The sequence below is a fragment of the Callorhinchus milii genome, unplaced genomic scaffold, assembly GCF_018977255.1.
Source record: "Callorhinchus milii isolate IMCB2004 unplaced genomic scaffold, IMCB_Cmil_1.0 Scaffold2, whole genome shotgun sequence".
Taxonomy (NCBI): Eukaryota; Metazoa; Chordata; class Chondrichthyes; order Chimaeriformes; family Callorhinchidae; genus Callorhinchus; species Callorhinchus milii.
In genome coordinates, this window is record NW_024704743.1 from 56,476,071 (window position 1) to 56,502,465 (window position 26,395).

The 26,395-nt window shown below is 41.3% G+C and overlaps 1 protein-coding gene across 2 annotated transcripts in view; it reads left to right on the forward strand.

Moving 5' to 3' along the window:
• Positions 1-26,395, forward strand: part of etv1 (ETS variant transcription factor 1) — a 71,095-nt gene that overhangs the window by 29,344 nt on the left and 15,356 nt on the right. For both annotated transcript variants that reach the window (XM_007899712.2, XM_007899713.2), the window contains exons 6-8: positions 4,692-4,821; positions 6,560-6,748; positions 10,099-10,346. In XM_007899712.2, coding sequence (XP_007897903.1) covers positions 4,692-4,821; positions 6,560-6,748; positions 10,099-10,346 — 567 coding nt within the window. The remainder of the gene's footprint in view (positions 1-4,691; positions 4,822-6,559; positions 6,749-10,098; positions 10,347-26,395) is intronic.

A 26,395-nucleotide genomic window follows, 5' to 3' on the forward strand; every position in this document is an offset into this window, starting at 1 on the left:
AACACTACTTGCAACACCTGCTGAGAAGTTGGGCGAAGGTGGTGAATCCTTTATTTAGAAAAAATGAATGCAGCACCCAGAATAATTAGCCCGGGAAGAAATCTCACACCGACCTTCATGTTTACGAATGCTGTGAAGGAAAAAATATGGAATCAAATATGGAGCTCATCCTGATTTTCTGTTATTAACCAGTGGAAACGCAGGAGCTAAACTAGCACAGAGTTTTAAGAGAAATGGATAGAGGTAACGGTGCAAAAAGCAGCACAGACAGGAACAGTCTGGAGCCATGTAGAGCAAATGTAATTTAATTAGTGTTGATCGTGACTCCAGATCATTGTGATTTGATCAGGAATAATTTAGTACTTAACAGCCTCTTACATGCACTGAGTACATCTGGGAAGGTAAAGTAAATTGCATAAATTAAGGTCCCGCATTCATGTTCATTTGTGATTATTTGAGATCCCTGCCAGTCCTGTTTCAGATAACCTCTGAGCAGTCAGCTAGATCAACTCCTGAAGGATTGTGCAATAAACTTTATTTTTATTTTGAAATCCACAACCCAATAATTCTTGTGTCATTAGGGATGACTGGGCAGATGAATGGATTATTGATCCTCTTATCATCCAGGAACAGCAGCTCCAGCTCATACAGCTGGTTTATACCAATGGTCATCTTAACAAAATGCTCCTTTCAGTTTTATCTGTGCAATGTTCATCTTGATCTTTTTAGTGAACACCGGAAGAAATTGTCCTTTATTATTGAACAGAAGGTTAAAACTGAATTCTGCACTTTATAAAAATAGGTTATTTTGCTTCATCCCCTGCCCCCAATTGCTATCACAGACAGGGTCCAGATGGTTTGTGCCCAGCCTTTTTAATAGATCTGCACTTATTCACTGGAGATGCACAGAGGCAAGCTTGGATTGAGGTACACTATTCACCTCTCTACAAAGAAATTCCTGGACATCACCCATTCCCCCCCACCCCCCCACCCCCCTCCCCAACCAGCTGCCCAGCTGCGATCAGCAATTATCCATGTAGAAATCGCTTGTATAGGCTTATTTCACTATGCACCAATATACCCAATATGTTGTTTCACTGGCACTTAGCAGCCTACAATATTGTGAACCATCTGACTAAGGCCATGTGCAGCACTTGCAGGATATGGTCAGTTGCAAGTTGGTCTTCAGGAATGTCACTTCAAATAGGGTGGGAATCAAAACACTGGGGTTGCCTTCTCCCAAGCCACATCTCCTTCAGATTAATGCGCTTTACATTAAAATCCCGAGTACAGACAATTTACTTACCCCTATTATTGAGTGTCTGGTACAATCAAACTTCTCGAACAGAAGGAATTGAACTTTATCCCTTAACAAGCATGTGGGAAATGATTGTGAGCCTTGTTTTGGGTTCAGTTTGTACTCAAGCATACCTATACATAAAATAACAACAACTTGCACTTATATAGCACCCTCCAAGCAGGGTAGCGTCTCAGAGCGCTTAACAGTGGCGGAGCCTGACTCCGAGTGGGGAGGTGGCCGTAAGCAAGGTCGAAGAGGAAAGGTTTCAGGTGGGACTTGAAAGAGGGGAGAGGGGCCAAGGCAGAGGGATTGAGGAAGAGTGTTCCAGAATTAAACACTCTTCATACCTAAAGAAGACAAGGCATTCATTAAAATATGCCCCACACCCAAATCCTAATACACAAATCTAAGGCATACATTTCTGTTGGTCAGTAAAGTTAACAATTTTGGCAATGTGCTTGTGTTTGGCATTTCCTCATTCTAAATCCATCTCAGCAAAGCTGATAATTTTAACAACCAACATCCTTCCTACTTTTCATATTGTATATCGTTCTACTTGTGACACTTTTTAAATGACTTGTTAGTTGGTTGGACTGACAATGTCTTAACAATAGGAAGCAGAGGTGATTGTAAATGTTCCTTCTGAGAGTCAGTGGTTAGTTATCGTGTTCTGCGAGGCTCTGTTCTGATTTCTCTGCTCGTCAGATCATGCGTAACTGACGTGATAGGCACAACTTTTAGTAGTTATATCATTGTAATATTTGCTTTTAATACTAATCTCTAGGCAGGCTGCACTGGCTCCCTATCGCCGAACGGATCGATTTCAAGATCCTCACACTCGTTTTAAATCCCTTCATTCCCTGGCACCATCCTACCTCTCCAACCTTCTTAACCCCCCAATCCACAACCCGCTGCCTCCCTGGAGGGACAAGCTCTGACTACCTAATTCCAGAGAGCATTATATGCAGGATTTGGGTGTGATTATTCATCAGTCACTAAAGGTTTCCCATTGATGTGAAGTTGTGACCAACAAAACTAATCAAATACTATTTTGCATCTCAAGGACATTTGACTTAAATTGAGAATAGTTACTGCAATTTTAAATTAGATCACTGATGAGGCTACATTTGTAATATACTGTGCCATTTTGTGCATTCAAGAGGAATTAAAGCTTCGGAAAGGTTTAGAGAGAGTAGCAAGCTTGACTCTGGAGCTTAGAGTCTAAGGAGAGGCTTGCAAAGCTGAATTTGTTTTCAAAAACAAGGAAAAAATGAGGAGGGACATGATCCAGGTTTTTAAATCCCTGGAGGAATAGATGATGTAGATGTTAGTGAGCTATTTGACCTTTACAGTACAAATGAACATAATGGATATTATCTTAGAATTAAGAATAATTAAAGAGAACTGTGATTAGAAGACTTACTTCATTGATTATGTGAATAGATTCTATAATCCAGATAAAAGACACATCCAGGTCAAATAATCAATATTTACCTCTGTTATTTTTAGTTCCTAAGATATATATATTTTTGGCTGCTGTGCAATAAGGATCATAGAATCATGAATATTTAAGTAATTTACGCTAAATATTTAGCATTAAATCACTTGACAGCAGTGGTTTCATCAGCCTTGCTTCACTCTAGCTCCCCTACCTACCTGCCCGTACCCTCCGTTCCTCTGGCTCTGGTCTGCTTCACGTCCCCCGCCCCAACCGCCCTACCATCGGTGGTCGGGCCTTCAGCCTCTCAGCCCCCAGGCTCTGGAACTCCATCCCCCAGTGCCTTCGCCGCCTCCTCCCTTTCCTCCTTCAAGGCCGGTCTCAAAACCTTTCTCTTTGACCGTGCCTTCAGCTCCCCTCTTGACTCTCTTCCCCCTCCTCGCTCCCTCCCTTCCCTCACCCTGACCATTTCCCCCCTGCTCGGGTCATGACCCAACTGTGCAGCGCCTTGGGACGTCCTCCTGACGTGAAAGGCGCTCTATAAATGGAATCTTATTGTTGTTGTTGTTGTTGTGACCTCCCTAACTCATATTGACCTGTCTGCTCCGTCCACTCAGCGGACTCCGGCCTGCTCCATGTCCCCCACCATATCCACCCCACATCAGCGGCCGGGCCTTCAGCCTTTCTTCCCCCACGCTTAGGAACTCCATCCCACAGTCACTTCACCTCGGTCTCTCCCTTTCCGCCTTCAAGGCCTGTCTCAAGACCTTCCTTGTGCCTTCAATCACTCTCCTGCCTTCCACACCTCCTGATTCCAACTCCCAGCTTGGGTCCACATCCTTGACTGTCCAGCGCCTTGGGATGTTCTCCTGACATGAAAGGCGATTACAAATGTAGTTTCTTATTGCTGTTGTTTGCTATGAAATGTAAATCTCAGAAGAATTAACTATTTTGATGCTTCACATTTTCACCTCATGACCATTTGACCATGGCATTTAACTATTCATTGAGCTTTTGACTATTCATTGGCATTTTGCCTGAAAGCACAGAGCCGCTGTGGGTAAACATTGAGCTATCTTTTATTACCATTCATTTGCACTTGTCCTATCACGTCACCATTTCAAATGCAAACCATATTTATCCTATAGTACATTGTAACTATAATACAACCCAGAGACCACTTACCTCCCTTTCACTGGTGGCTTTTGGCAGACCTTATGCTCCATGTGTTTCTAGGCCTATTCATGGACTGCCCGGTCACGGGTCATTACCAGAACTAGGATTTGGCACTGTTTGTTCTTCTCTGATGCCCAGTGAAAGAAACAGCAGCGTTTTCCCCTCATCCAAAGACCAAATTAAATTGCTGCATTAAAACCATGGGACCTGGAGTTACAATAGAATTATTGACCCTGTTGGCTTTCACCCAACACACCCCCCATCCACCCCCCCCCTCCCCAATCCCAAATGGGGACTGCTTAACCTTCTCTGTACTTTACCGTTATGATTGAAATATGGATAGGGGAATTATGTGCATCAGTTCCATCACTTGGTGGTTCAACATGGCACAGAACAACGCCCTTGAATAGAAACACACTGCGTGGGATTGTGGAACTGGATGGAAAGATAGTGAATAACTGATGTATAGCAATACTGTTTTAAAATAACTGATCACAGAGTGAAGAGCTGGTGAATTCCTAAATTAGAAAGATTTTCCTTTTGGATCCTCGCATTTGATATCAAGCCTTATCACGTCATTGAGACATCTCAAAGGGCTTCACAGAATGAATATACTGTAAAGTGAATTGATTGTAGATTTTGTGGGTGAAACGAGGCAGCCAATTGGGCACAGCAGTGTCCCACAAACAGTTGTGGATTGAGTTACCAAATTTGCATTTTAAAGAGAATAGATATTAGTACTGACTGGGTTCTTGCTCTCTCTTTCTCTCATTTCAGTGGCTTTCCATGGCCTTCCTCTAAAAATCAAGAAGGAACCGCAGAGCCCCTGTTCCGAGCTGAGCTCTGCTTGCAGCCATGAACCACCTTTTAAATTCAGTTATGGGGAAAAGTGCCTGTATAATGTCAGGTAAGAGAACACGTCAGCAAGTAACTCTGATAAAGTTTCACACTATGGCATGTAGCTTTTGTAAATCAAACTATGTAAAATGTTGCTTCATTTGGGGTGAAAAATTGTGATCTTTGGTTTGTTAATTATCCCTGTTGTTAATTATCACATCGCTGATAAATGTGGGCAGTGAGACCAGACAATAACTGAAGACCATTGATACCCAAAGGCTGGCAGTGGACATGCCTCCTCCCAGCCAAGTCACACTGTTGGACCAGAAGCCATCTGTACAACCATTGGACTTACAAATTTTGGAGCGTTGGCTGGTGTGATCATTCAGTTTTTTTATTGAATTTAGCCACTGACTGACAAAACTCTAACACGAGCCCATAAGTCCAAGGGTTAGAGCAGTTTCGGGCCCAACCACTGCAAAGAAGTCAGGATGAGGCACCAATAATTTATTCAAATGACATTTTCCAAATTTCAGAGGAAAACCAAAGCCCTAGCAATCCTCATGGTCTGTGCCTTTAAACCAGTGTTAATTAAACCATCACAGGTTACAATTCTAACCCTATAGTTATCTTGTATAGCGAGCCAGCCAGCTGCTTACCTCAAGGACGTTTTCCCCTCAGAAGGTAAACTCATGTGCGATTCTCGCAGTTGTGTATGACATGATTTCTTGGTATGAGGTCACTTGGTTAGCATTTGTTTTTCCCTTAATGAAAATTATAGCCAGAGCAGTTTCCTCATCCTCAGTAGCAGCCACGTGTCCTGACACACTTTGGTTCCAGCTGCGCTGTACCTTGTGTGGCCCTTTTGTTTTGCAGATCAAAGATTTTGGCGTCAGCATTAATCTTAGGTGATCCTGGCCTGTACAGTAACTGTGTTTAATTGGGCCCTACGGTCCTTCCATCGCATTCTAATTAGAGCAAATCTTCCCGTTGGTACAGGTTTTAAACATTGGGGAGTCACAGAGACTCACGGTTAAATTTAATAGCACTATTGATTTTGTTGGGGATATTTTTCTTTGAGTGGTGATGGGGAAACTGAATTGGAGGAATTATAATTGTACAACTGAAAAAAGTCCTCGTATTTTTCGCTTAATTTTTAAAAAGTGTGGGAGGGTGGGTGGGAGGGGGTCCTTGATGGTGTTTTATTTTGAGGAAACAATAGCTTTAATTCAGTGTGCGTTACCAGTGCGCTGAGAATGGGTGGGTGAACAAGACTAGGTTGAGCCTTTCCATTTGTCTATTATCCTGAGCTATTTGTTCTGCTGCATTATAGCTTTTAAATTTTGCTGCCACATCTGAAACAGTACAGTACACAGCTTGGAGAGTATTTTTTAAGCATGCAACTGGGAGAATACTCTACACTGTACATGCTGGGTGAGCACTCTACTCAATACATAACAGGGAGATAACAACAACAGCATCTTGCATTTGGATAGCACCCTTCACTTAGTAGTGTGTTGGAATGCTTAAAGAGTATTCCACTCGGTACACAACGGGAAGAGTACTCTACAGAATAATTAAAGTTATAATGGCAGAATGTGAAGTTTGATGCTCTGCCAGTTCAACATAACCTTATTACAAGATACATTTAGCTTTCACGATAAAGAGTTGCATGAGAAGCACTTAAGTAATCTTAGATATTACTGATCTCCAGAGGACAAGACAGAAAAAGATATCGGGTTTTGTATTGGTTCTACTATCTGCAGTTTATCTCTTGTTTTATTTGCGGACTTATTTTGTTTCTCCAGTGCCTATGATCACAAGCCACCTGTAGGATTGAAGCCCTCTAACCCGCCAACCCCCTCCAGTACGCCGGTCTCTCCTTTGCACCACGGGTCACCGAATCCTGCTGCAACTCCCAAACCGGATCGAAGTTTTCCAGCACACCTGTCTGCCACCCAGGCCATCCCAGAGAATGGCTACCCAATGGACCATAGGTCAGGAAGTACACTGAGTCTTTTCCAATAATTATTTAGGTTTGTTAAGAATTCCCAGCTGCTATGTGTGCAGCTTGCTCAAAATAGAATTTTTTTTTCCCCTTACACCATTGTGTTTGGAAATCCTATTATAGTATAGCCCAATGGTTTGGGTGCATAAAACGATACCCTGTGTTATCATGAGGCACAATGTAAATTGGTTTCTCCTGATATCATTTCCTGTGTTGTACAGTGTACAATACAAAAATACAACGGAAAATGACATTTGTAAAGCGCCTTTCACGTCGGGAGGATGTCCCAAGGCGCTGTACAGTCAGGGAGCGGTCCCGAGCGGGAAGAAGTGGGTGGGGGATGGGATCAGGGAGGATGGAGGGCAGAGAGGGTAGGAGGCTGGCCGAAGGCACGATCAAAGAGATCTTGAGGCATGCCTTGAAAGAGGCAAGGGAGGGAGCGAGGCAAAGGGAATGTGGGATGGAGTTCCAAAGGGTGGGGGCAGAGAGGCTGAAGGCCCGAGGTGCCCCAGGCAGGGGACATGGAGCAGGCTGGAGCCTGCTGAGCGGAGGTACCGGACAGGTTGATAAGGGGTTAGTAGGTCGGAGAGGCGGGGGCAAGGCCAGTGGGGTATCACACAAGAAGTGCTACTGGTGTCACTTCCTGTGCAATGCCCATGCACTCTATGCACAGGAAGTATCACTAATGTTGCCTCCTGTGTGTTCTAACATGCAAGCTGTCAGAAAACCGTCCAGTCGAGACCAGAAGCCAAAGGTGTACCACATAGTACACCCATGCTATAAACAAGCTTGCACTATACAGGGGTGCATTCTAAATAGTAGGACTGCTAAAAGACTGTGAAAAAGCCTGCAATCTTTAGTGATCATCGTTTATTAAATCTAAATGTGTGAGTATTCTCTATATTCAGATGAGAACTCCTGCAACTTCATAAAAAGTATGAGAATGATCTACTAGTCATTTTCCTTTCTGGATGAGCACCATTGTGAGTTAACGTGAGCAGCCTAATCTTTGCTGCCTGCTTTTATCGCCACCGTCATCACAAAACATAAAGCTAGACTGAGAAATGGTCTGTCAGAGGGGTCTAATTAGCAGTGCAGTGTTTCTTAACAGATTTCTATATCAGATTCTAAAGCAAATAAGTTCGACAATTCCATACTTAATATTTAGGAATCCTGCTCAAGAAGTAATGTTGGGGTTGACCTGATGAATTGGAAGTTGGCCATTTTTTTGTATGGGAAGCTAGCCAGCTTTCTGTGTACGTGCAGTGCACAGTGAATGCAGAAGTTATTTGATAACTGGCAATTACGTCCTGATATGAGGTGAGTTGGGATTTTATGAACCCCAAAGACTCTTAAAAAATAATCCTTGCATTTGCTATAGTGTCTGTTATGTCAGGAAGATGTCTCAAAGTGTTTCAGAGGATATGCTATGAAATGGAGTGACTATATTTTTGTGGGCGAATGCAACAATCAATATCCTGTGAACAGCTATGAAGTCAATATCCTTATGTGAATATGGATAACTGAATGTAACTGGAAGGCGGTCATCTAATTGAGTTCAGGTGATGTCCGTAACATGTGAGTGCAAAGCTTGAACATATTTGAACTGTATTCAGAAGATTAGATTATTACCGAGAAATTATTGAGTTTTTTTTTGCAATTAGTTATTCTAAAGTTTAGAGGAAGTATTTAATCAGAATTGAGCCTGTATCTCTGCTGGCAGACTCTCAGTGTGAATATATCATCTGATATTTACATGGAACAATTAAAGGTTGTGGGATCATTTACTGAACATTTATCAAACCTTAATTTACAGTTCATTGAGAAGAAATTGAAGGAGTGGGGGGTAAGCAGGTCGGATGGGTAGGGAGATTCGAGGGCATGAAGGGATTTGAAAACGAGTAAGAGGATCTTGAAATCGATCCATTCGGTAATTGGGAACCAGTGGAGCCTAGCAAAGACTGGTGTTTTGTGCGGGAATAAAATGTTATGGCCTTTGAATTGTTCCCAGATATCCATCAGTCCATATATAATATTGTGTTACCAGTACTGTTGCCTCCTGTTAATTGGATTCCCCATTTCTCAAATTGCACTTTTATTCTACAAATATGCTTCAAATATGGACCCACTTTAATTTGTGTTCTGAATCGTAAAACGCTAGCAGTCATGTAATAATTTTAAAGTATCACAGTATGTACTCACCGAATCCCAGTAGTTACATGCACAATTTGATATGGTACTCAGCCAATGAAAATGGTAAAGTCCCAGACTTGATGCCTAATCTGTACCGAGTTTCTCAGCTAATGTTTTCTGAGTGTCTCTGGGACAGTAAGGTGGGGGACAACAGACAAAGGTTTCTGCTGGAAAGTATCTTGCATACCTTTGAGGTGAAGACAGGATTGGGCTTGCTTGCTATGCCCACATGCTTGAACTGTTTTGGTTAGTGTTTGAATTGCAGTGCTGCAGATCCAAAGAGGTCTTCCTTCCAAATTGCATTGCCTCTCCATGGTGAATCATCTTTTTCCCCCAACCCCTTTCACTCTGCATTATGGCACTTTGCATCACTAAAGTAGTGTACCACCCAAAAGATTCATTTGTGTTCTTTCTGCTTCAGGTCCCCTGCACTTCCCACCCCACCATTCGCGGTCGGGCATTCAGCATCACTGTGGAAACTCTATCCCGGAATCCCTCCGTCTCTCCCCTCTCTTCGATCGTGCTTTCGGTCATCTTCCCAGCGCAGCCCCCTCCCTCCTCCCCTTCTGACCCCAACTCGAGTCCAAAATCCCTGATTGTATAGCGCCCTGGGACGTCTTTTCGACATGAAGGGCACTATGCAAGTGTAATTTATTGTTGTTCTCTAAAGATGAAGCTTTATGAATTGTCTTGTAAGATGCCAGTGATGTGATGATGGCAGATGCTGATAGTAGCGATCTTTACCTGTTTATAATTCTGCTGTACATTTAACCCTAGGATCAACCACAGAGATTAGATTTTTAGAACCAACTGTTCCGTGAACTGAATTCTTTCCTTTAAGATGAGATTAAACAATGAGCAAACCTAGAAAGCAACAGTGTTAAGTTTACTCACTTTTAAAGCTGTATAGATTGCAGGTCCTAGTATTTTGCTAACAAAAAAAAGGGTACTCTACTCTTACATGACTCTTGTTCACAGTGACTGAAGTGTTGGCCTGTATTTTATATTCAGAGTACAAGTTCTGTTCCGTACAGTAATTGGGACATCCACTATGGCGTCCACTTTGCTGGGGCTCTCAGAGATGCCTTAATAAGAGGGTAAGATGTGCTTCATTCTTAACTGTGCTTTCCTGCTTCATGTCAACAGATTCCGGCGCCAGCTCTCGGAGCCATGCCATTCATTCCCTCCTCCTCATGGACTGCCAAGGGAGGGCCGTCCAATGTACCAGCGGCAGATGTCCGAGCCCAATATTCCCTTCCCCCCTCAGGGCTTCAAACAGGAGTACCATGATCCTGTCTATGAACACGCCGCTATGATCGGTGGCCCGACCAACCAGAGTTTCCCGCAGCCGATGATGATTAAGCAGGAGCCACGGGACTATGCCTATGATTCAGGTTGGTAGTGTTGCAGAACAAATGCAGAACATAGGATCCCATAGTAGCATTAGGGCATGAGCGGGGAGGAAGGGGAGCCCTCAGCTAGAGTTTATTGAACAACTGGCTGCTACTGTTACACATAAGGGATTGTTACCAGTCGTTTTCGGTCCCAGTGGAGCCTCAGCCTAAATCCATTATCTTGATGTGTTAACATTAGAAAAGTGCTCTGGCCTCGCATTTCTGCTCCTCCCTGTGCAGAAATGGCCAGAGATAGTGTGGTTATCAAAGCTAAATCCATTCATCAGCAGACTGTTTGTGGCTGTTATAGAGCTGCTGGAAGGAGTGGCTAACTCTTAATGTGACCAGGGAGTTGATTTCTACTAGTGCTGGCTGAATTCAGCTCTCCATTGAAGTCTTATTTTAAAAAGCGGAACCGTCCAAAGAAAATCCCCCGTCAACATGTGTGTGTGTCTTCACTGAAGGTTAAAAGTTTCATGGTATAAAGAGAATCTCAACGATGGGTAAATGATTATATCACCAGGTCATATAGAGGGAGGGTTGCACTTTTACTTTGTGACGGTGCTATGGTAGCTGATTTTAGCTGGGAGTGTTTGGAACATTGTAATTAACCTCAGTGCCTCTAAGTTAAAGAGAACATCAGATAGAATTCCCACTCCTGATCACTAGTGGATGGTGTGTGGATGTTTGGTGAGGTGAGGACCAGCTTGGCTTTGATTTCCCCCCCCATGCCACCCGAGTAATAAGTTACTTAGATGAGTTATTGGAGGGTGGCTGTCACAAGTTGGGTGCCTTCGTAAGAGGAGAAGAATAGGATAGGTGTAAAATTATACAAAGTGTACATCCTTTTTAAAAATCAAAACATTAAAATTGTTTATTTCTGTGAATTGCTTATTTAACATAGAATGCTGGCAACCTGCACCCAATGAGTTACTGAATGCATCTTGACAGATGTCAATTCAGCTCCCTCTCTCTGACCGTTGGATTCAGGAGTTCACTTGCTAAGCCACTTCTCAGTGGCACTTTGGTAACCTCACGCCTCCCCAATAGTGGTAACATTTTTGCTTTTTTCACGAACCTTTGACCATCATCAGAGTCTTGCTTTGACTGAGACCCTTGGCTGGGAGGAATGTGTGAAATGTGTTAAATTTCATATGATCAGTGTTTTATATGAATTTAAACTGCAAAAAGAATGTACACACAGAAAGTAATGCAATAGGCTGTAGGACCATAATACAATGATCAGATGACAAAATGGTTGTGGACTGGACAGCCTTCCCCAAACCCTAATGGTAGCATTAGACAATGAGACAAGATTCAGCCAGTGCCAGTTCTTTCATTAGCTGTTACGAAGGGATCTAGCAATTTGTTTGATCTGCTACAAGTGACTCGGATATCAAGCATTACTGGCAATAAAGGCTACTTTTATAAAAATAAGCTTACCTTCACAGCAGTTAAAAGAGGATTTGTCTCTGTATAAGCACATATTAAACTTTAACACTAATTTGCATAGTTCTGAAAATCCTCACAGCGGTGGATAGTTCTGAAGGTAAGTGGAACACTTTAAGCAAACATTACCAGGCACTATATCTATCCATTTTTGCAGTTGAGTGCCAAATTCATAATTTCACAAGAAAGTGTTTGAAGCAACAATTAAATTAGTTAAAAGCTGTCCTTCAAAATAGTGCACTTCTTTTCATTTTTGTGCATTTATAAACCACATTTTGCACATGTTTCTGAAAAGGGCAGGCTTTATCTAAAGTGGTGTTATTTAAACCTCTGTTTATCTTTGTTTGTAGTGCAATTGACAGGCTATATGTGTTGTTGCATATTTGCAGGGATATTCTGCTAACTGAAGGGAACTATAAATACAAGTTGCTGTTGTTACTGCAAATTCACAGAATTCCACTTCGCAGAATTGTATTTCTAAGAGTAGTGATTATGTATTTGTAGGCAAACACAACAATGCCTCACAAACAGCCATGAAGTGAATGACCAGGTTTATCTGGGGGAATGTTGGCAAGGACACCAGGAGAAACTCCCTTCTCTATTTGAATATGACATGAGATATTTAATATCTGCCTGAACAGGCTTATTGTCTCAGAAAGACAGCATCTCTGGCAAGGCAACACACCCAACATTGCACTTGAGTAGCAACCTAAACTCTGAGCTCCCAGTCCCAACATGGGCTTGAACCCACAATCCTCTGATTCAGAGGCAAGAGTGCTATAAACTGAATCAGACTGACGTCTCAAATATGCATTTGTTAACTTTGTCAAAAACAGCCAAAATATAGCAGATTTGATATCTCCACAAAACCATGTTTAATCTGATTTATATCAGTATATATTTTAAAAAGACGCAATGAAGCAATTGTGATGCTCCTCTGATGATTTATTGGTAAAGGCATTACTGATAAGGCACCAGATCATGGAAATTTTAGAACCGTAGAAATTTACAACACAGAAGAAGGCCATTCAGCCATCGTCTCGCTTGCGAGGCGAGCGTGCTAACTGCTGCACTGCAGGATTCCACTGATCTCATTATCAAATATTTCACTGATCTCATTATCTTGGTGAGTCAGATGATCAACTTGATGCCTGCTTACACCAAAGATTGTACTTTGCCCTCAGGTGCCATGCTGTGCTCTGTGTCAGCCCAAAAATGCAAGCACCAAAGTCGGGAAGTGTACACACGTCACAGGGCGCTGTAATTGTACCAGCTCAGGGAGAAAGATAAAAAAGATCAAGTGAGTCCCAGTGTGGGTACTCCTATTTGGGTCACATTTAATCTTCGTGTTTCAAAATAATTAGGCTTGAAAGCCAAAGTAGTGTTAGTATTGCTGATATGTAAGGCACTTATGTAACTTCTTAGTATATTTTCCTGGAATTTTGTTGCATTCCTGAGAACTGCATCTTTCTAACCCCTTTGAAGTACCTGTGTAATGAGGAATTTATTGTAGGAAGTATACTCTCAAGTTTAATACACATGTAGATACGTACGTCTGTACATGTTTTTTTTATGCTATCATCCTAACTGCTCTGGTGTCACTGAATTGTAGGGTGATTGCACAGCATTTTGATTTGAGAACATGTTTGACATTGTAATCCGGATTTATTCTCCAGTTCCAGTGTTATGGGGTCAAATGGACACTGGCTGGCTTCCTAAACCAGTAATGGAAGGCTGAAGCACGCATTAGACCAATCATGCCAGCACTACTCAAGAGTGATTGATTCAATCTATCCCTTTGGGGCGTCGTCACAGAAACTCAGCTCCGGCATGAATGGAGCTTAGCAGCATTGAGTTTCATTCATAAAATGGAGGGAAGGGAAAAACTAGAATTCCCAGTTAGATTGGGCAGGGTGTGCAATTCTAGCAGCTGCTTCCTTTGCCAGATTACTTGATATGATCATTACTGCAACATGCATGCCCAGTGTAAACTGACACCATTCCCCTGCCTTTGTGCATAGCTAAAGCCTGCTGAATGAAGACGTCCCATTCACATTGTGAGGAGCTAACAGGAACTGGCTGGTCTGAATTCCATTCAAATATTTCTCCGAGCCACACCATTCTTCTGTAGGTTTCAGATTTCTCAGCCGAGCAACATTGAGGGAACAAGAGCAACCTCACATGGCAATGCAGGGAACTCTTTTACAAGTTGTCCACATAGAGATATTCAAGCTCCTTAAACAGCACCTTCCTAACAACACAACATTGCACACATATACATAGTGCCATTAAGTGCACTATATTATACTTCACGTTATTATAACCTCGTCTCTCCCTGTTTGAGCATCTCACCTTTCCCTTCATAAGAAAAAAATCATCAGATTTTATTGGCTGCAAAAACGTTCAGCAAAAAAAGCCTGTTGGTCTGCAGAAGACAGTAGGACCAGTGCCTTGAGACGTCCTCCCAACGTGAAAGGCGCATACAAATGTAATTTTGTTGTTGTTGTAGGACAGACACAGGGACTGTTTTCTTGGTCTGAATAGTTTTGACAGGAACAGACTCCTTGACTGAGGAGGTCATGTCCTCTCAGGCCCATTTCTTCCTCTGTATTGTGGGGGAGAGGGGGAAAAGCACACACAGTATTGATCCCTCCAGTTTATGCCCCAGTTTCACTTTGCTGCTCTTGTCATTTTGCTGTTAAATTTTGTGCCCCCAGTCATCAACCTTACACCAATTTTACTACTTAACTCATAAAGGTACACATACTTTCAAAGGCTTTTAATAGGGCCTCCTCAATGTTTGCTAGTTGTTAGCTTTATTATTGGGCATTAAAGACCTCCAGTAAAAGTGCTTTGTCTTGTTACCTGATCTCAGTCAGGGTAGCAGTGAAGGTAACAGCTATAGTGGTCTGAGTATCCCTGGGCTTTTGGTGGGGAAATCAGATGATTATAGTCCATCCCCATTCAATGACAACAGAAAGTTAGCACTTTCACGTTGGGACAATGTCTCAAAGTGCAGAAGCCTGAACTGCGAAGGAGCTGGGGAGGGGGAAGAGGTGCCCGAAAGCACAGCCAAAGAGGTAGGTTTTCAGGTGGGATTTGAAAGAAGATTTAATTGAGGCAGAGGGACTCCGAGAGAGAGTTCCAAAAGGAGGGGGCAAAGTGGCCGAAGGCTCATCTGCCAATAGTAAGGTGAAATAGACAGAGTGCATGAAGCAGGCTGGAGTCGGCAGCGCGGTGGGAGTGGCAGGTAGTTACAGGAAATCTCACAGTTAGGATGGTGCAAGGCCGTGGAGGACTTTGAAGGTGAGGATGAGGTTACATTTAAACAGCTGTGGAATAGGGAGCCAGTTGAGGATAGGGGCTAGCAGACCCTGGTGCAGGAGAAGTTACTGGATTCACTACTGTTTGTTTTACTCAGTTGGGGATGTAACACATGTGGAAACCCATCACCATACTCCAAACTAAATAGGAAGCATATATATGTGGATCACTCAGTATTTTGGTTTGAGCTGATCAAAATCAAAGCAAATTATTGAGCGTTCTACCTACATGTGGTTTCCATTTGTCTAATTTGGAGTCTGCACTCTTTCCCCAGAGGGATGCCTCCTGCTTAAACTAATCCCAGAGAATTTAGGTGCAGATCATCTCACCAGACAGTGGCACCATTTTGAAAACAAACAAGGGAAGTAGAGGTCAATCAGACTGAAAGGAGTGCTCTTAAAATAGTCAGTGCAGAGACGGAAGGCCAAAAAGTCTTCTGTGTGCTAAATTTCTCGACTTGATAAGGCGCAAGGATTATTATGGTTCTATTCTCGCTGGGAAAAAAATATTCATCATCAACAGGACAAAATGTAGAGATCCCTGGCTAGTTTTACAGGCTCACTTGATACCTTCCTGCTTTTTATAGCCTAGTACCACACCATTTATCCATTCAGGCATTGGAGGCGCTGACATGTTTTTTAAAGAAAAAAATGAGATTCGGTTAGAAAAATGGACAGAAATCAAGCTCTGAAATAGAACTTCGATAAGGGAGCATGCTGAGAGGTCTCAATTGCCTTTGATAGTTGCTCTGTCCTTATGCGCTTATTTTAACATCCAAAAAAATCATATCTGCCACATTGCATACTGTACTTTGTATACTTTCAGATTTCAATGTTTTTGTCCTGGTAACAGGGTGTGTCACTGCGTGCCAGTGCAGTATTAAGAGGTGACTAAATGCTGAGAGCAAGTAGAATCCATACTGTTTAGAGAAGGCTTTAGAGTCTGAATTTAATTTTTCACTGCATAGCCATTCCTTGCATGGTTTTGCACACACACTGAAGGCCTCTGAGTACAGCATTTAGCGTAATTTATTACTGTAAATGCTAAATCACATATGTTTGCCTATTATTAGATCTGGACAAAATAGAGATGCCAGGCAATTTAATTAGAAGTAATGTTATTAGGTCAGCCATTACTTTGATGAAGTTCAGAATGACACTGATGTTCCAAATTAACCATGTTACTTATTTTATTGGATAATCATTTGTGGAGATGTTTTTTCAAATTTAATTGTACTTGCCATCTATGCACTAGTTATAAATATTAGAACAGTGATATATTGGGGTTATTATATTTTACTAAGCTTCTAAAAGGGATGTTCTTTTTTGGTGGGGCAATATTTCATTATGCTATTTTTTTAAACAAAAAGAATACCATAGACTTTAACTGGGGAGACCTGTAACGCGGGCTTAAAACTCATGATTTGGAGCCTGAGGGTCACTGAGAGCACAGAAAGGCTTAATTATTCTGGGAGGATGAGGCAAGTCACAGATTTCCTTATGCCTGGTGTGAGCACCTAACAAATGGGCAAAGTGCGTAAAGTGACGCACATCAAATCATAGCTGTCTGTTTCTGTAAATATCCATGACTTTTCTCAAGCCTCAGAATAGGACATAAAGCAAACCTAATTGTAGGGTCTAATTTTCAATCTAATTTTACATGAAATCAACATATTCGTCAACAGTTTGAAGCAATGGAAAGGACGCGTCAGTCAGTTCCATATGTTTTCAGTGTTCTCACTGATTTTGCCCCTAGAACTAAAAGTCTTCTCTCCTCAGTCTGCCTGTCTCTGCATGTTTATCTCTGTGTGTCTGTCTTTCTATCTACTTGTCTATCTATCTTTTTGTCTAACTCTGTCAGTCTGCTAGTCTCTGTCTGTCTGTGTCTTTCTGTCTCTGACTGTCTTTCACTTTATCTGTTTATCTGTCTGTTTGTCTAGTTATTTGTTTCTCTGTCGTTCTCTAAAGTTCTTCTCTGATGCTTTACTCCTGCTGCCGAGACTCTGATCCACGTTTTCATTACGTCGCGGCTTGACTACATCAACTGCCTGCTTGCTGGACTTCCCAATTCTTCTCTCCACAAGCTGCAAATTATTCAAAACTCTACAACTTGTGTCCTTTCCCGCACCAGGCTCCGCGAATCTATCACCCCCATTCTTGTCTGGCTTCACTGGCTCCCCATCTCACAGAGAATTTAGTACAAAACCCTTGTTCTCACCTTCAAAGCCCTCCACGGTCTTGCTCCCCACTACATCTCCGACCTCCTAACCCCATATAAGCCTGTCCACTCCCTCCATTTGGCAGACACCAGCCTGCTTCAGGTCCCCGACACTTCCCGCCCCACCATTGGCAATCGGGCATTCAGCATCTCTACCACCACTCTCTGGGACTCTATCCTGCAATCTGTCCGCCTCACCTCCTCTCTTGCCTCCTTCAAGTCCCATCTAAAGATCTATCTTTTCGACCGTGCCTTCGGCGACCCTCCCACCCCCACCCCTCCTGATCCCAATTCCCAGCTCAGTTCCAAAAAACCCTGACTGCCCAGCGCTCTGGGATGTCTTTCCGAAGTGAAGGGTGCTATACAAGTGTAATTTGTTGTTGCTGCTGCTGCTGCTGCCAGTCCATGATCTGTTCCTGTTGCTCTGGTGGTACTGACAAGCAGTTGCTCCTGCCACCCTTCTCACTTACGCTGTCTTGCTGCTTTTTTCAGAAGTGCCTAGCTGCCCTTCCATGTACTTGAGGCAAGAGGGTTTCCTGACTTACTCCAACACAACAGAAGTTGAGTTTTTAATTCTTCTCAATGTATTGCTTTGTGTCGATCTTTAAAACCTCACACAGATATTTTGATGTATTTCTTATCAGATTGAAGTGTTGGAAAGAGGTTAGCTGCATTGTTCCCCATCTCTCTTTAGATTATTTCAGCACCTTGGGACATCCTCCCGACGTGAAAGTTGCTCTATAAATGTAATTTTGTTGTTGTTGTTGATTATATCAGTCATTCAACTCATAGCTGTTTGTGGGATAGTCTGAGCACAATTTGTCTGGCGGGTTCACCTACAAATATACACTGTCACAAAACTTCACAGTAAAATCACTTTGAGACTATCGACAAAGTGGCACTATATCAAATGCAAGGACTATCAAATCAAGGATTATTATCAATGAATATCATTGTTAGTCCCTCTCCTATACACACACATAGTTTAAAATCTTTCTTTGTTGGGGAAGAGCAATCTGATGTCAGGCCTCTGCTGATAATATTGTATAACCATCCACTATGAAATCAATCATAGGGTGACTCTAATTTCCCCTCCCTCCTCATACTCTGACATCCCACAACAACAACAAATTGGATTTATATAACAGTGTTACGAGTGGTTACTAAGCTGCATCCATCGTTAACAATGCAATTTTAATTCTGAACAAATAATTCCCATACTTTTAATATGACTTGGATTTCAGTGGTGACTGTTTGATAGTACAGGCATGATAGATCATGATAGTCTACAGTGCTGTGTTCTCTATAATAAATTCCAAATCATACTATAGTTTGCATATGGTTTGTTGGTCTAAAAGTGATAAATAACAATTAATCCAGTTGTATGATAATTTTCTAATCAATTTGACTTAAGTCTGTTTCCTGGTGCTTAGTGCCTTTCTACCTCAGAATAATTCTCCCAGCACCTCCCCAGAGGACACCAGTTGATAGCCATGTGGTAATACAGCTTCAAACATGCTACCTGAATACTGGCATTGAACTAGGTCTAGATCATTCCTTGAATTCAGCAGGTCCTTTAGCAGCTTTCAAATTACCCTTTACAATCATATAATCTCTGAGGCTCGATGCTTAAATGCTGCTACCATTGTGTTACACACCAGAAATAGGGAAATCTATATCGCTATCAACTTGTTCTCAATACAGGCACAGGTCCACTTATACCACGGATAAACCATGATGGACATGCTCACGAGAGGGGTTGCTGGCTTCCTGTGTGCTGGAAGATAACTTTATCCCCATTCTTACAGGAGTTCTGTGGACCTCCCAATGCCTCATCCAACTCCAATAGTCATTGTTTTCATCTGTGAGCATATCCGGCAAGTGTCAGACTGTTAGCAGGTTAGGCAACCACAGCGGATTAGGGTCACCGTGGCTGCCCTCACCTGCCTAAGCTTACAAAGGATTAGAAATTGGTTCACATTGAAGGCCCATTTGATCTTATTCTTCCCAAATACCACTGTATCATCCTCCTATTGCCGTTTCTTGAATGAGTCTAGTGTCCTGGCTTCAACAACCTTTCCTGACAATGTGATTCAATTGTTAATTACACTCTGGGTAAATAAATACTTCCTGGTCTCTGGCATGAACCTGCTCTTTGCAACTCTTAGCCCTCTTGTTCTGTTGCCCTGGCACATATGAAAGTATTGTACTGGGTTTACTTCTTCAATTCCATTTAAAATCTTAAATACTGTATAAAGTCTTGTCTCAGATGTCTCTTTTCAAGTACGAAAACTTCTAGTAAGAATCACTGGATAGTCAGCGGAAGCAGGAAGCCTGGCTGATTTCATGGGATTTCTTAATCAAAAATTCCAGAAGTGAATCCCTTCAGGTAACCAAACACATTTGATGTAAATGGTGCCAGCTCAAGAAAAAACACTCCAAAATCGATTAGGTTGGAGCAGCATTCCTGGGTTTCTCTTACATATTTCTGGATTTCTTATTTAGGAAATCCCATTAAATGCACTGAAAAATTCACTGCTGCGTTTTAAATACTGATGCCCCAGAAATGAAGAGTACAACATTATCAGAGCTGGACTCAAGGACATTCCTTTATTTATACTGAAACTGTGTGTTACTGTGGGAACAATGTATGCAAAAAAAAATACATTTAGGAAGTAGTTCCAAGAAATCTATATTTGTTCTTTCTTCTGAAACCGTGTTCCACTTAACTCCTCACTGGGATCTATTATACATGGTGTATAATAGACATATCATTATGCACCATGTGTAAATCAAGTGTTTATACATTATGAAAAGAAAATTGTAGTGTTCTTAATTCAGGAATCAACAAGGTGTCAGCCACCTAATTAGGTGCCGGCCTGTCTCAGTTGGTAGCATCCTGAGTCAGAAGGTTCTCCTGGTGAGATCCACTATCCAAAATCCAAGAATTGTTATTAAAAAGAGTGAGAAGAATTGGTGTAATAAATCCTATTCATTGGTTCTTAATGCAATGAATAAGATAATTAACTCTTTGTTTACTGTAATTCACTCTGTAAACTTTGTTTGGCATTTATTACATCCATCATATTAGTCTGGGTGTTTGCTCCTCCAATGAATCCATCTACTCCTAATCCCAATTTCCTGCTGTTTCCCCATACCCACTAACAACTTTCACCCACATATGAGTTTAAAGTTCTCCAATTCAGTCTGCTCCAATAGTTATCCCTGGTTATTCATTCCACACTCGAATAACCCTCTGGGAGAATAATAATCCTAATCATAATATTAAATTAATGTCCGCTTGCCCTGGAATCACTTGCCATCTGAAATAGTTCCTCACCATTTATTCTCTCAAACCTTTTTATTATCGTGAACAGCTATATCATATCACCTGTTAATCTCTGCTCCAATGATAAGACTGATAAACTCACCAGTTTCTCCTTATAGCTATATGTCCTCACCTCCAGCGACATCTTTGTGAATCTGCACTGTACACCTCCCCATAGCTCTGATGCCCTTGCTATAGTGTGGTTCCCAAAACTGCACCTAATATTTCAGCTGTAGCCTAGCCAATATCTTAGAAAGATTCATCATCACTTCCTTACTTTGCAGTGGTGCACAACTTACATATATTTACACATGACACATAATAAACCCCACTGTTAAAGTAAATGGGATTCAAACAGTTATAGAAGTTGAAATTGCACTGCATAAAATCAGTGAATTCTTTCCGATCCAAATACTGTATCAAACTTGCAGCATTCCCAGCACAAGCCTTTAGAATACATCATTCTTGAATCTATTAACACGGAAATGTATTTTAGAATTGGCTATAAAAAAATAGGGCTTCTAATCTCATTCAGAAATGAAATTTATTTCTACAAAAGTTCTTTGCAGACATTATTGAGTGAAAATGTAATCTGTATCAGAGGACCACATTTGGCTAAATTGTTTCTTTTGTTGAATTTACCTTTGTGAAGTTCATTTTTATTTCTGCAAGTGAAGAGAATTGTTGAAATTGCCAGAACATCTATTCATGCCTTTATCGTGCTTCATATTTTTATCTATTTGAAACCTTTTTATAGCCCTCCCGTCAATGGCTCAGTTGCTGAGTACAATGCCCAGTATGTAACTAAGCATAGACCATGAAAGTCCCAGGTTCAATCCCTCTCTATGGTGAATTAGTTAATCTAACCTGAGAAGGGGATAATGCCTCAATGTATCCTGAGTTAGAAAATAGAAATATCAGACAAGATTCCTTATGCAAACCACTTCTGCTGATCCCGGTATTCAGCTGGATCTCCGCTGACCTTATTTGGGTAGCGAAGATCCCCAAATCAATTTCTATCAACATTTTGCAAAGTTAATAAGAAAATAATCCTTGCATTTGATATAGCGTCTTTCACATCCCAAAGCTTTTCAAGATTTTACTCTTAAATTGTAGTGATTGTATTTTGTAGGTGAATGCAGGCATCAATTTACACACAGCAATGTCTAACAAACAGTCATGTGGTGAATGACAATTTTTTCTGGGGGATTATTGACCAGCAAACCAGAAGAAATTGCCTTCTCTTTTCAAAAGATACTATGGGATCTTTAAAGTCAACTTAAAAAGACAGGATCTGAGTTTAACGTCTCATCCAAAGGACGGCATCTTTGACAATGCAGTGGACCTCCAGGCACTGCACTGGTATGTAAACCTCGACTATATAAGCTGAAAGTCTTGACGTGGAGCATGAACCTACAATCTTCTGACTCAGAGATGAGCGTGCTTCCAACTGAGCCAGGCTGACTCCCAGTTCTGCACTATCTTATACTTTTATGATAAAATGGTCTCTCAAGCTAAGACTGGGTGCAATGTTGGGTCTTTGAAGAGAGAACCAGTAAGATTTCACCCACCCCATTGCAAAATGGGGAAGTACATTTTTCATTCAGATATTTTTTGTACATTTCAAAGATGTTTGTATGGAATGGATCTGATAGTTGGTGAATCTCCATCCTCAGTAGGAAGTGCTACATGGGCTTGCAGTATTTAAAATTTCAAAGTTATAAACAGTGCGTGTGATGTGGGTGTCACGGTGGACATTTGCCACACATTTGCATGTTGTTTTTCAAAACTAATCTGAGTGCGTAGGTCAACACAGCCCTGGTAAACAGATGGATATTTTGTTTTATAAAAAAACACATTACAGTATCTTTGAAAAATATATTTTACTATTTTTGTTCAGAGTTTAAATGCCTCTTAGTTTAATACATACTGTAGATAATAGTGTGATAAATGATCCCCCATTGTAAATCTAAAACTGAGGATAGAAATGCTATTAATAACTATAAATGCAGGTGCTACACCTTGTAGGGAGTGATTTTTCAACTGTTAGTAATATATACGCATGAATGACGAAAGAAGGAAAACCAGAGTTTCAGCAGTTACTGGTATTTCGTCCATTCTCAAATAGAAATCACAAGGTCGTTCTCACTGGAAACAGTGTTCAATCAAAACAGAAATTCCTGCACTTGGGGAGTTTGTCTTGGCTTAAGTTCTGATAGTGTGAATTGGGCAAAAATGATCATGAAGGAAAGAGAAGAGAAAAGAAACAAGTTTTGGAATTTGCATGGAGATGACGAGATATCATCTCTGGCAATGAGTCCACAGAGAAAGGGCATTTCACCTTGGCTTGTGTGAGAAGCAAAGGGTTTGGATTGATGACTGGCTCATGCCTCTTTGCCTGGATTCTTTTGTCTTGTGACTGAGAAATCTTTGTTGAACATTGGCTAACAAGCCAGTATACGGTAGTGCTTGTGCACTGCTTGCAACTTCATTTTTACAGGATTGTTCCAGGCAGTATCAGGAGACATTTGTGGTATAAGCCTGGCCCTCAGTGGTCAGATGCATTGAGCAGGTCACAATTGCTAACTTTAATATATACCTGAAGAGCAAACAGACAGGACCTCAGTTTAAAGTCTCATCTGGAGTTCAGCACATCCAACAACACAACACTCCCTTGGCAAGGTAGTAGTCTCAGGCTGTACTATGAGCTGAAATCCTGAAGTGAGTTTAAACCCACAACCTTTTGTCCCAGATGTGAGAGCATTACCGTCTTAGCCAAATGAATGTATATCAAATTGTATCCTTAAGGACAAACTGTCTTTAATCTATTGGAGCGGTGGAATATCATCCCCAAATCAGACTAGGTTCAAGACATTTTGTATTTAATTTTGATGCTCGCTTTATGATGCTTTCTTTCACAGCATACTTCTCTGGTAAAAGCAAACCATAAAAATGGCAACATATTGGGTTACAAATGTGATATTCAAAATGTGGAACTTGGAAGAGTTATTTGTGACTTCCAGGTTGTGATTGTGACTGGCATTTTACTTTCAGGCCTTTTCTTGATCAAGAAACTTTCGGAGAAGTCCTTGGAATATAAAACATCAGCTGTAGAACACACTTTCCAATTTCAGGATTGATCGTGCTTTTTAAAGTAAATCTGTTATCACATTGAAAAAAGAAGTTTGTTTCTCCCAGTGTCTTGGCCAACAATCCCCAGATGAAATTGTTCATTCACTTTTCGGCTGTTTGTGGGGCATTGCGGTGTGGAAATTGGTTCCTGTATTCACCTACAAAATACACAGTCACTATACTTTACTATATATCCTGTAAAGCCCTTGAAACTATCCTCCTGATATGAAAGGTGCTATATCAAGTGCAGAGATTACTATATTATATATCTAGTTGCAATTATTGCAGCGACTTCCAGTGTGCCAATGCTGCATTTTCAATCCCACTTCATCCATTTGAAGGTTAATCTATTAATGAGAAATTCACAATTGGAGCTATTTACATTTAAGCAATACTGTCAATTACATTGACAGCTAGATTGAATTTAGTCAACAAAATAAGGGATTATAATGGATGCTGAATGTAGAGTGGTGGGTGCAATTTATATACCACAAGAGTTCTGAACTGCAAACTCATCACAAGTTGTGATCAATATCATAACATAGGCATACATTGTATCCCACTGTTCCTTCTCGTGTATTTTACTGGATAAATAATTGAAATTATATGTCAACCCTATGATTTTCTGATTCCAGCTCACGTTGATTCTTAAATGATGCCAGTGTCTTTGCCTCAAGTATGACTCTCTATTCCAGTGTTTGCTTATCCTCTGTATAAAGAAATACTTCCTGATGTTTGGCTGAAATTGCCCATCACAACTCTGACACAATGCTCTCTTGCCCTGAATTTACATTCTCCATCTCATTAAACAGCTGATATATCTCTGAGATCCCCTCTTGAGACATCTTTTTTTCAAGATTGAAGAACCTCATCCCTTCAACGCTGGGGGGATCATCCTTGTGGTTCTCATCTGCATTATTTCTAGAGCCTGATTGCCCTCCCACCCCATCCTTAAGCTCCTCCGACCAGAACTGTATAGAAGGAATTGATATAAATTTTAATTTAAATCGGAACTGAAGTGATTCACTCTGGCTTGGTTCCATTCAAATGTCAGCTTTGAATCAGGTCATGGCTTTTTTCGCAAAATGTTGTGAACCCTTCATTATAATATAATTTTCATGAAATATAAAAGCTATTTTGTGTAGGTGGTGGCCTGTTTTATTCTGGATTGACTCGCTGCTTTATTTTTGCATCATTGGAAGATGGATCAGTTAGTGACTTTGATGTGGAATTTCTCAGCATGGTGTCCCCATGAATCGAGAATTTCTAGTCACTAGAATCTGCAGCAAAATCAAAATTCTGACCATTCACTTCCATTCATCCCGGTTCTTCGGTGAGTGAACAACATTTCCTCACAGAATTACTTGTTGGAATCCCAAACTAGCAGGTAGGCAAATACGTCGACTTGGAATTTTGCTTCACAATCCTATGTATAAAGCTTTCCTGTTTCCCTCTATTTACACGCAGGCCAGAAATCTGCCTTTTTAAGCAGCAAAGTAAACCGTGGAATGTTATAATTTTAGCGCCATAGGACGACCAGAAAAGAAACGATTGCAGGCTTCTAGAATTCCTCGATTCATCAATGACTGGATTCATTTCAGTCTGTGTGGGCTCTATCTGTGTGCAAGAATGTGTCCGGGGATCGGGAGAATATGGGCAAGTCCAGAGTGTAAATGTTGCACTAGGGTAAATATTTTGTGATCGCAACATTTTTCGGAAATACACTGTTTACATACAGGAAGACTTCAACGTGCCCTACATGGCGCCAAGCTGCTCTCAGTTTATTTTACCCACATGTTGTTGAACAGTTCGGGCAAGAGTCAGCAGAGTTTCGCAAATTATATTCTTTGTTAACTTTTTGTGGATTCCTCCAGAGACCTGGGAGCGTCCTTTTTATCACCACTGTATGAACAGTATTGAAGTGGAAGATGCGATTTTTGCTCCACGTGTATATTTTTTGATGTCCTGACACAGTGATGTAACAAGGCCCCAGGGAGCCCTGGTTCAAGAATATGTTAGGGGCCCCATTTCCAAAATCTAAAATTTTGTGACGGAGCCTCTGAATTAAAAAAAAATCTGCCGGTACACTGTACCGATGTGTACTCACCCACCTCGATCCCAAGAGACAGGTACGTATTTCCGAAACAGCTCAAATATTTTGTTGTGTGGGTGAGGGAGGGAACGAGGTATGTTTCCACTCCCACAACATTCCGCCATAACATGGGCCCTGGCGTGACTGCACCACTTGCACTATTGCAGTTACTCCACTATATTCACATATATTTAGACAGGATGCTTAGCAAACAGGAAGACAAAATAATTTTACACTGTAATGATTCTGGTTCCCTAACAAGGTTCTTTTTGAATTGTTTTCACTACGAAATGTCACTTTTGATTGACTGACTGACTGACTGACAGAAAGAAAGAAATACAGTGTATAACAAGCAGGTTATTGTAGATATTAATAGAATGAAGAACTGTTTTTACTTAGAATTACATATAGCATTACAGAACAGAACAGGCCTTTTGGCCCAACTGATGCATGCAGGTGTTTATTCATCACACGAGCCTCCACCCCACCAAATCCCCTCTGACATAT